Below are 11,441 nucleotides of genomic sequence, written 5' to 3'. Positions count from 1 at the left end.
GAGGACATGGGTGAAGTCTAATTGTTAGTAGTGAACTATGGTTGAGTAATATTCAATGTTATGATATTTAAGTTGTGGTGTTATTCTTCTAGTGGTGTCGTGTGAACGTCGACTACACGACACTTCACCATTTATGGGCCTAGGGGAATGCATCTTGTACTCGTTTGCCAATTGCGGGGTTGCCGGAGTGACGAAACCTAAACCCCCGTTGGTATATCGATGCGAGGAGGGATCGCAGGATCTCGAGTTTAAGGCTGTGGTTAGATTTATCTTAATTACTTTCTTGTAGTTGCGGATGCTTGCAAGGGGTATAATCACAAGTATGTATTAGTCCTAGGAAGGGCGGTACATTAGCACGGGTTCACCCACACAACACTTATCAAAACAATGAAGATTAATCAACTGTATGTAGCGAAAGCACTAGACTAAAATCCCATGTGTCCTCGAGAACGTTTGGTCATTATAAGTAAACAAACCGGCTTGTCCTTTGTGCTAAAAAGGATTGGGCCACTTGGCTGCAATTATTTCTCTCGCATTTTACTTACTCGTACTTTATTCATCTCGTTACATCAAAACCCCCGAATACTTGTCTGTGAGCATTTACAGTAAAACCTTCATCGAAACTGCTTGTCAACACCTTCTGCTCCTCGTTGGGATCGACATTCTTACTTATCGAAGATACTACGATACACCCCCTATACTTGTGGGTCATCATTATCCATAACACGTTCAATAATTTTCATAGGTATCTTGAAAGGAGTATTTTCAGTAGGTGGATTTAAAATATCACAAGCATCATTAGAGTTATCGCATATGGGAGATAAAGTATTATCAGAGCAAATTTTCTCCCCTAAAACTGGGAAGCTAAAAAGATCACAAAAACTAGCTTCCCCAAGCTAGGACTTCTCCATAGCATTAGCAGTAATTGCGTTCATACTAATAACATTGCTACTAGCATGCAAATAAGGTTCCATAGTTTTTTTAATTTTTGCATCAAACAATTCTAAATCGGCAAAAAGATAAAAAAGCTCACTAATTTTTTTGTTGTTTTCCATTATGCCTAACTAGTGAAAATAAAAACAAGAAACAAAAAGATATAATTGCAGAATCTAAAGGAGATACCTTCGAGCACTCACACACCGGCAACAGTACTAGGAAATAGCTTAGTAGTCGGAGGATGTGAATACCTTTTACCTTACCTCCCCGGCAACGGCGCTAGAAAATAGCTTGATGTCTACTCACGCTTCTTTTCCTGTAGACAGTGTTGGGCCTCCAAGAGCAGAGGTTTGTAGAACAGCAGCAAGTTTCCCTTAAGTGAATCACCCAAGGTTTATCGAACTCAGGGAGGTAGAGGTCAAAGATATCCCTCTCAAGCAACCCCGCAATCACGATACAAGAAGTCTCTTGTGTCCCCAACACACCTAATACACTTGTCAGATGTATAGGTGCACTAGTTCGGCGAAGAGATAGTGAAATACAAGTAGTATGGATGTGTATGAGTGGTAATAGCAATCTGAATAAAATATGGCAGCGAGTAAACATGCAACAGAACAGTAAATAAGCGGAGATTCGATGTTTGGAAACAAGGCCTAGGGATCATACTTTCACTAGTGGACACTCTCAACATTGATCACACAATAAAACCACTCTACACTCTCTTGTTGGATGACAAACACCATTAATTGTGTAGGGCTACAAGAGCACCTCAATGTCGGAGTTAACAAGCTCCACAACATTCGATGTTCATATTTAAATAACCTTAGAGTGCATGATAGACCAACACAATTATACCGAGTACTAACATAGCATGCACACTGTCAACATCAGCTATGAAAGGGGGAATAGATCACATCAATACTATCATAGTAATAGTTAACTTCATAATCTACAAGAGATCACAATCATAACCTACACCAAGTACTTCATGATGCACACACTGTCAACATTACATCATGGAGGAGGAATAGACTACTTTAATAACTTCACCAGAGTAACACATAGATGATATTCAACTAGATCACAAAGAGAGAGATGAACCACATAGCTACGGTAGAGCCCTCAGCCTCGGGGGAGAACTACTCCCTCCTCATCATAGGAGACAGCGATGGTGATGAAGATGGCGGTGGTGTCGATGGAGATGGCTTCCGGGGGCAATTCCCCGTCCCGGCAGGGTGCCGGAATAGAGACTTCTGTCCCCCGAATTGGAGTTTCGCGATGGCGGCGGCGTCCCTGGAGTCTTTCTGGAGTTTCGTCAATCGGTCTCGAAGTTTTAGGTCACGAGGGGTTAAATAGGCGAAGAGGCGGCGTGAGGGGGTGCCAGAGGTGGGCTCCCCACCCCTGGTGAAAGTGCATGGAGCCCCCATGTGTGGTTTTGGTAATTAATGACAATCCATATGGACTAATGTTTGTATTGAGTTATATTTGTAGGAGTTGTCCATAGGCAACTCTTGAACCATATGTTGGCTTCAAGGTTGCAATAATAAGAATTTGATGAAGGATATCAAGTGTCAAGTATGTCTTGAAGATGAAGATGGAGTGAGCCCTCAAGTTACTTCAAGACATCAACATGATGAAGAATGAAGAAATGAAGTGCAAGTTCAAGATGAGCCATCTCTAAGAGATCATTTGCTTGAATCTTGCCATCCATATGGTGACCATGGATATGTGAAGATGTGCCGAAGAAGTAGCTCTCCCATGGAGGATTATGGGGGAGCAATCCACAAGACTTCATCAAGCAAGCACAATCAAGAAAGGCGTTTCATCTTGTTGTGATCAAGATCGTCTTCATCGAGCTCAAGAGGAACGCGCAAGGTTAAGGTTTGCTCTTGATAGGGTTTCTTTCTCACCGGTCTCATAGTGTAGTTGGAGACCGGTTTATAGTTTAGTTGCCGTACTATCAAGAGGGCTCTCGGGTGAGTAACTCGATCGTATCGTTCGGAGAGAGCTCAAACCTTTGCATCCTTGCATCATCTTTCTTGGTTGTTATTTGGATCTTATCCATGTGATGTTTTGGAGCTTGTGCTTATTCTCATGACAAGCTCTAGTTCATCGAAAACGGATTTTGCATAGATCTCTTATTGCGTTTTCGAGTTTGGTGATTTTCTCGGTTTATCATGTTGAGGTGTTGCACCTCTAAAATTAATAGAAAATCACCCCCAACTAGTTTCCATATTTTCACTTTTTTTTGGGTAGCTCTTGTCGTCCTCTTTCCAACAAAATTGGTTTCGTCTTGATCTGAGTTTCCAAACTCTAGATATTGTCTTTTGAAGTTTATCTTCTATTTGTTTTAAAGGAAAAAGAAAAAGAGGAGGCAGCCGGCACTACCGCCCTTGATGGGCCGGCAGTACCGCTCGGCCCACTCCGGCACTGCCGCCTCCCGCGCGCTGCACTGCCGGGCCGGCCCAGCTCGCCTGGCCGCCGCTCGCCTGGCCCAGTCGCGCGCCTGCTCGCCTGCGCGCCGCGCTGCTCGCTCGCCCAGCCGAGCCGCTGCTTCGCTCGCTCGCCCAGCCTCGCGCGCTCCGTTTCCTGCTGGCGGCACTGCCGGCCATAATGGGCCGGCACTGCCGGCCTCTCCCTGGACGAGCCCAACGGGCAGAAATCCTGCAGCCCTTTAAATAGCCCTTCTTCCTCCTCTCGTTTTTCAGTTGCTTGACACACTTTTTGCTCTCCTCCATTGCTAGCATTTGAGAGCTCCCTCTACCTCAAATCCCTCCAATGATTCTTGAACCTTTTTAAGGGAAAAGGAAGAGGAGATCTAGATCTACAATTCTACCTATCAAATCCATCTCTTTGTGAGTGGAACTCTCTAGATCTGGATCTTGGTGTTCTTGGTGAATCCCTTTGTTCTTCCTCTCTTATTCCCCCAATAGCTTTTGTAGCTTTGTTGGAATTTGAGAGAGAAGGACTTGAGCATCTTTGTGGTGTTCTTGCCATTGCATTTTGTGCATCGGTTTGAGTTCTCCACGGTGATTCGTGGAGGTGAAAGCAAGAAGGTTGTTACTCTTGGGTTCTTGGAACCCTAGACGGATTCTAGGCCTTTGTGGCGATTTGTTGGGAGCCTCCAATTAAGTTGTGGATGTGTGCCCCAATCTTTGTGTAAGGCCCGGTTTCCGCCTCGAAGGAAATCCCTTAGTGGAACCGTGACCTAGGCCTTTGTGGCGAGGGTCACCGGAGATCTAGGTGAGGCGCCTTCGTGGCGTTCGGTGTGTGGTGTGAGTACCGCATCTTGGGGTGAGGCCTTTGTGGCGTTGGTGTGCATCGAGCAACCACACCTCAAGGTGAGCCTCTTGTGGCGTTCGGGAGCACTAAGCAACCGCACCTCTCCACCGGAGATTAGCACTCGCAAGAGTGTGAACTCCGGGATAAATCATCGTCTCCCGCGTGCCTCGGTTATCTCTATACCCGAGCTCTTTACTTATGCACTTTACCTTGTGATAGCCATCGTGCTTGAAGTTATATATATCTTGCTATCACATACTTGCTTGTATTGCTTAGCATAAGTTGTTGGTGCACATAGGTGAACCATTGCTTAGAATAAGTTGTTGGTGCACATAGGTGAACAATAGTATATAGGCTTTGGGCTTGACAAAGTAAACGCTAGTTTTATTCCGCATTTGTTAAGCCCATCTCGTAAAAGTTTTAAATCGCCTATTCACCCCCCCCTCTAGGCGACATCCGTGTCCTTTCACCTGGGCGCGCCCCCCTCCTTGGTCGCGCTGCCAGGTGGTGTGGATCCCCCTGGCCCCTCTCCGGCTCCCCTTCGGTGTCCTGGTCCGTCTCGGTGAATTATGATGTTTGGTCTTCGTTTCGTCGAATTCCGAGAATATTGCCCGAACAGCCTTTCTGGAACCAAAAACAACAGAAAACAGGAACTGGCACTTCGGCATCTTGTTAATAGGTTAGTTCCGGTAAATGCATAAAAACGACATAAAGTGTGAACAAAACATGTAGGTATTGTCATAAAACAAGCATGGCACATCAGAAATTATGGATACGTTTGAGACGTATCAGTGATAGTGTGTGCACCGTGTGGGTCTCTTAGGCTATATTTCACAGAATACTTGTTCACTGGGTTATGATTTGAGTTGGATGTCTCTATGAAATTGTGGTGTGTTAGTAACTCCTATGAATGCTCAAAGTGACAGCGTGGGGTGTTTATTATTACTTGGGAATACATCTTTAAGGTTTGCTTTTGCATCCCTACACGGTGAATTAGTGTTCGTTATCCAGCCAGAGAGTAATTCAGAATAGCATAGTGAAGTGCTTATATTTATATTCAATTATGATTGCATTGTTGAGAGTGTCCACTAGTGAAAGTATGATCCATAGGCCTTGTTTCTAAGCATTGAAACACCATTTCCAACAAGTTCTGCTACATGTTCGCTTGCTGCAATATTTATTTCAGATCGCAATTACTGTTTACTACCATATATACCACCTGTGTTTTACTATCTCTTCGCCGAACTAGTGCGCCTATACATCTGACAAGTGTATTTAGGTGTGTTGGGGACACAAGAGACTTCTTGTATCTTAATTGCAGGGTTGCTTGAGAGGAATATCTTTGACCTCTACGTCCCTGAGTTCGATAAAACTTGGGTGATTCACTTAAGGGAAACTTGCTGCTGTTCTACAAACCTCTGCTCTTGGAGGCCCAACACTGTCTACAAGAATAGAAGCACACGTAGACATCAATGGTATGCGCAAGGTCTGGTCGCTACCGTCGGAGTCTGCCTTCACATATACGGGCAACAATTGGTTCCTCCTGATGCTGGATGGTGCCTCGAAGAACATGCGGGTTAAACTCCTCTTTCTGTTCTGGCGGACTTGGCACCATCGTAACAATGTCATCCACGGCGATGGTAAGGCCTCTATAGCTGCCTCAGTTCCGTTCCTACAGAGCTACATTTCATCATTGCATGCAGATGCTCCAGAGCCTGATAGGAAAGGGAAGTCTGCGATGTTTGCTGCGTGCAACCCTGGTCCGGTAATGGCAACAGAAGAACCCTCTCACTGGGCTGCGCCCGCGACAGGGTGGATTAAAGTTAACACCGACACTGGGTGGAATGCATCTGATGCCACTGGAGGTGTTAGTCTCGTGGTGCGAGATGAGAAGGGCGAGGTTCTTTACTCCGCATGGAAGACCTTGGCTTGATGTTTGATACGTCTCTAACGTATCTATAATTTCTTATGTTCCATGCTAGTTTTATGACAATACTCACATGTTTTATACACACTTTACATAATTTATATGCATTTTCCGGCACTAACCTATTAACGAGATGCCGAAGCGCCAGTTCCTGTTTTGTGCTGTTTTTGGTTTCAGAAATCCTACACGGAAATATTCTCGGAATTGGACGAAACGAACGCCCAGGGTCTTATTTTTCCACGGAGCTTCCAGAAGACCGAAGAGGATACGAAGTGGGGCCACGAGGCGCCCAAACCATAGGGCGGCGCGGGCAGCATGGGGCCCGCGCCGGCCTATGGTGTGGTGCCCCCGTGCCTCCACCGACTCTGCCCTTCCGCCTACTTAAACACTCCGTCGCGAAAACCCTATTACCGAGAGCCACGATATGGAAAAAGTTCCAGAGACGCCGCCGCCGCCAATCCCATCTCGGGGGATTCAGGAGAGCGCCTCCGGCACCCTGCCGGAGAGGGGAATCATCACCGGAGTGCTCTACATCACCATGCCCGCCTCCAGACTGATGCGTGAGTAGTTCATCCTTGGACTATGGGTCTATAGCAGTAGCTAGATGGTTGCATTCTCCTCTTGTGCTATCATGTTTAGATCTTGTGAGCTACCTATCATGATCAAGATCATCTATTTGTAATGCTACATGTTGTGTTTGTTGGGATCCGATGATTATTGAATACTATGTCAAGTTGATTATCAATCTATCATATATGTGTTGTTTATGTTCTTGCATGCTCTCCGTTGTTAGTAGAGGCTCTGGCCAAGTTGATACTTGTGACTCCAAGAGGGAGTATTTATGCTCGATAGTGGGTTCATGCCTCCATTGAATGCGGGACGAGTGACAGAAAGTTCTAAGGTTATGGATGTGATGTTGCCACTAGGGATAAAACATCAATGCTTTGTCTAAGGATATTTGTGTTGATTACATTACGCACCATACTTAATGCAATTGTCTGTTGTTTGCAACTTAATACTAGAAGGGGTGCGTATGCTAACCCGAATGTGGACTTTTTAGGCATAGATGCATGCTGGATAGCGGTCTATGTACTTTGTCGTAATGCCCTAAGTAAATCTCATAGTATTCATCATGATATGTATATGCATCTCTATTTATCAATTGCCCAACTGTAATTTGTTCACCCAACATGTTATTTATCTTATTGGAGAGACACCACTAGTGAACTGTGGATCCTGGTCCATTCTTTTACATCTGAAATACAATCAACTGCAATCTCTGTTCTCTGTTGTTCTTCACAAGCAAACATCATTCTCCACACCATACGTTTAATCCTTTGTTTACATCAAGCCGGTGAGATTGACAACCTCACTGTTAAGTTGGGGCAAAGTATTTTGGTTGTGTTGTGCAGGTTCCACGTTGGCGCCGGAATCCCTGGTGTTGCGCCGCACTACACTCCTTCACCAACAACCTTCACGTGGCCTTCGTCTCCTACTGGTTCGATAACCTTGGTTTCATACTAAGGGAAACTTGCTGCTATACGCATCACACCTTCTACTTGGGGTTTCCAACGGACGTGTGCTTCACGCGTTATCACTGTGCTACTGCGGAGGAGGCTGAAGTGTTGGCTGCCTCGAGGGCATCCTTTATTTGGCAGCTCATCCACAGAAGCGGGGAATCCTTGAAACCGACTGTGCTCGGGTTGTGGCCGTCCTCTCCTCGACAGATGGAGATCGATCGGCGCATTGGAGTCTTTTCCAGGAGGCTAGGGGTTTGATGAATATGCTCTTGGAGGTCGTCCAAGTAGGCAAGGTGGCTAGGGTGAGTAATAGAGTTGCTCATGAGTTAGCGCAATTAGGCAAGCGTGAGTGTGGTGTTTTGCATGGAGCTGTCCCTTCCTGCGTGTTGGGTTTGCTCATGCGTGATTGTAATAACAATGTTGCCTAATTAATAAAGCTCACCCAGGTTCAAAAAAAAAAGATGATGGAGAGAGGTACCGAGGAGGAAGCCGAAGCAGAGTCTTGTTCAGGCCGAAGCCATCCGTTCTGGGTGGCTTTGGAAAAGCCCAAAGCCAAAGCACCTTGTTTGGTTCATTTCACCTGCTTATTTTAGTGGAAAGCCAAAATAAGCCCAAACAAACACCCCCTAAGCCCCCTCTGGCCCTCTCCATGGCCACATCCAGATGTTTATCTGAACAGGCCGAGGCACAGCAGTGTTGGCCCAGATTCCAGCCCGATCTGAGAGTAGAAGGGTCTCTTACAGGAAGTGTCGCTGACACCACAGGTACGATAGCCGGAGAATGGTCCGCCTACTGGTCCTTGTACCGATAGAAGTTGGAGCAGACGAGGAAGTAGACGAGGTTGACCGCCCCGAACACGGCCATGGAGTAGTAGAAGTAGTCCAGCCTCCCTGCGTTGATGTCGTCGCTGACCCATCCGCCACCGCCAGGCAGCCTCGTCCTCGTGTTCACGACCTTCACCACCAGCGTGGCCAGATAGTTGCCGGCGCCCTGGGCGCAGTAGAAAGCTGCGTTCCCGAGCGTGCGCATCTGGTGCGGGAACTGAGTGTTGTAGAACTCCATCTGCCCGACCATGCTGAACGCCGCGGACAAGCCCATCACCACGAGCTGCGGTGCGACGAGGAACACGGACAGCGGCGACGTGCCACCGTGTCCCAGCGCGGAGTCCCTACGCCGGCGCTCCACCATGGCTGCGACCACGAAGGACAGCACGCTGATCGCGAACCCGACGCCCTGCCTCTGCAGCAATGTGAGGCCGCCCTCCGTCTTGGTGAGCCGCTGCGCGACCGTGGCGATGAGCAGTTCGTAAATGGGCACGAAGAGCGCGACGGAGATGTAGAATATGGCGATTATCGAAACCGGCGGGATGGAGAAGCTTTTGCCCATGTGGAGGTCCATGGTCAGAGCCTGCAGGAACGTGTAGTTGGAAATCTCTACCATGCCGATGAACCACAGCATGCCGGAGACCCATATAGGGATGATCTTGACGATGCACTTCACCTCCTCCACCTGCTGTACGCTGCAAAGGTTCCACGGCCGCGCTGGGAACCCGTCGGCCCGTTTCTCGTCGGCGTCGGTCACGATGGCCGCCTTGTTCAGAAAGCTGAGCTGCGGCGTGAGCGGGAGCCTGAAGACTACAGCGCGGCCGGCGGCGGGAGGGGGCTCGCTATAGAGTAGCGCCTCCTGCAGCTGCGCGTCGTTGGGGTGCGGCAGCCGGAGCCTCCACTTCCGGCCAGACGCGACGGCCACGCGCGCGACGCTCGCGAAGATGCTGCCCTCGGGCGGCACGTAGACGTACCACGGCGTGCCGACGAGGAACACGGCGAATGTGGCGAGCATTAGCGCCGTTGGGATGGCAAAGCCATGCCCCCAGCTCACGTTGTCCTGGACGTACGCTATGACGGTGAGCGCCAGGAACGTGGCCATCATGGTGAAGACGTAGTACCCGCCGTAGTAGCGCCTGAGCCCTTCCTTGTGGCGCCTCTCGTCGAACTGGTCCGCGCCAAATGGCAGGCTGGTCGGACTCGTTCCGCCCATGCCGACGACGAGCAGCCCCATGGCGACGTACAGCACAGCGCGCTGGATGCCCGACGCGCCCGCGCACGTGCCGGCTTGCCGCGCTAGGACGCTGCATGATGGCGGCTTGAGCTGACGGATCGTCGCGGTCAGTGTGATCGCCACCATTCCCTACACGCGCGCATGGGCATCCAACACATGAGAATGAATGAATGATTAATTAGTCCTACTTGCTTCGTCAGTTCATGATCGCTTACAAGCAAGCCGGCTATGGTTCCGAACAGCAAAGTCCGGAACCTGCCGCAAAATGCGTCGGCGACGAAGGCTCCGACCACCGGGGAGAAGCTGGAGGTACCGGTGAAGATATTAGCCAGGTCTGTCGCCGCGTTCGCCTTCATGTTGTAGTGCTTGATGAGGTAGTTGGTGATGGGCTGGGAGAAGGCGCTGAACGCCATGGCCATCGCCGTGAAGAATCCTACGGAGTTAGTAGTAGCACAAGCAGAAGATGTAAGAAATGTGGGCCGGCTTCAATAAACGACTCTCTAGTCCTGATGAAAATTAAGCGTCCAGTCCAGGCATGCACCGATGATGAACATGACGGCCATCCATCCACTCGGCCGCGGCGTCATCCCGACGCCGGCCTCTTCGCCCGCTTCGTTGCCGGCCCCGGACTGCTTTCCGCTCGCCGTGGGAGGCACAGGTGCTTCCGGTCGGCCGCCGTCACACATCGAAAAGATACACTTTGGAATTGCAACTGATTAGATCGATGGCTACCGATCGATGGAATGGGCCGGTAAGAACTTTGAACACTTGGATGTTCTGTACTTAACCTGTGCTCTCCGAGAAAAGTAAAAGGGGATATCATTGCCCCCCAGTCCAATCCCGATTAACTAAGTTATGTTTAGTCAAAATGCCATTTCTAACAACCACGAGAAAAAAATTGACTCTCAAGAGGAATTTTAGGTCATTGAGAAGAAATCCAACGCCGTCGCCATCTCGACGTAGCCCGTATGGCCTACCTCACCTCATACAAACCTGAGTCTACATACCACTTTGTTTTAATGTGTTGAGTTTGGTAGGTTGTAGCAGTTGTGCTGTGCTCAGTTGAGAGTTTGTTGGTGTCCTCTATGACTTCAGCCAGGCCAGACAAAAATAAAAAGCATCGGGTCCTGAATACAAAATGAAAAATGCAATCAAGTCCCTGGAGGTCGGGCTCGGGTTCAGATCCACGTGCTGCCGCCAGGAAACCCAAGCGCCGCTAGAGGAGGAACGCGCCACCATGAGAGGCACACGCGCCATCAAGAGAGCAACGAGCCGCTGCCAGGAGAGGAACGCTCGCGGTGGGCGAGCCGGGAGAGGCGGTCGACGCGGTGGAAAGCTTGGAGGGGGTGGAGCTGATGCCGGGAGAAGCCGGTTGAGAGATCGGGGAAGGTGTGGCTGATGCCGAGAAAGACGAGGCATGGGAAATGCGGTCGCTAGAGAGGTGCGGGTCCCTAACACCTAGCGGGCCAAGTCGCATGCATGAATGGACTCATCCAAGCTGAGTTGCGAAGCTCGATTTCACCTTCTCAACTCGGCATGGCTGAGGGCCTCTTTTCGTATGAGGTGGGCATTGCTCAAGTAAACCGACCCGATCTATCCAATAATAAATAGTGGGATGAGTTGTGAATATCTATGTTGAGCCGAGCTACCAAACACAACCTATGGTTCCCACTTCCCAAAATCGGGAGATTTATAAAATTTAAGTTTCAAGATTAGGT

At 48.9% G+C, this 11,441-nt stretch overlaps 1 protein-coding gene across 1 annotated transcript; it reads right to left on the bottom strand.

The window, feature by feature from the left end:
* Nucleotides 1-8,454: 8,454 nt before the first annotated feature.
* Nucleotides 8,455-10,409, bottom strand: LOC124659879 (protein NRT1/ PTR FAMILY 2.13-like). The gene is made up of 3 exons (XM_047197695.1): nucleotides 10,265-10,409; nucleotides 9,939-10,156; nucleotides 8,455-9,852 (listed from the first exon to the last, which is right to left on the bottom strand). The coding sequence occupies exons 1-3, from the start codon at nucleotides 10,407-10,409 to the stop codon at nucleotides 8,455-8,457; spliced, it is 1,761 nt and encodes a 586-aa protein (XP_047053651.1).
* Between the last annotated feature and the right edge of the window lie 1,032 nt (nucleotides 10,410-11,441).

The sequence above is a fragment of the Lolium rigidum genome, chromosome 6 (assembly GCF_022539505.1).
Source record: "Lolium rigidum isolate FL_2022 chromosome 6, APGP_CSIRO_Lrig_0.1, whole genome shotgun sequence".
In the NCBI taxonomy this organism is placed as follows: domain Eukaryota; kingdom Viridiplantae; phylum Streptophyta; class Magnoliopsida; order Poales; family Poaceae; genus Lolium; species Lolium rigidum.
The sequence above is the reverse complement of the archived record's forward strand: the minus strand, read 5'-3'. Positions and strand labels throughout refer to the sequence as shown.

Excerpts from the sequence above, each read along its gene's own strand:
- LOC124659879 (XM_047197695.1), bottom strand. The coding sequence starts at position 10,409 with ATGTGTGACGGCGGCCGACCGGAAGCACCTGTGCCTCCCACGGCGAGC. Across the intron at positions 10,157-10,264 it reads GGCCGTCATGTTCATCATCG|GATTCTTCACGGCGATGGCC; the intron begins GTGCATGCCTGG and ends CTAACTCCGTAG. Across the intron at positions 9,853-9,938 it reads GAACCATAGCCGGCTTGCTT|GGAATGGTGGCGATCACACT; the intron begins GTAAGCGATCAT and ends GCGCGCGTGTAG.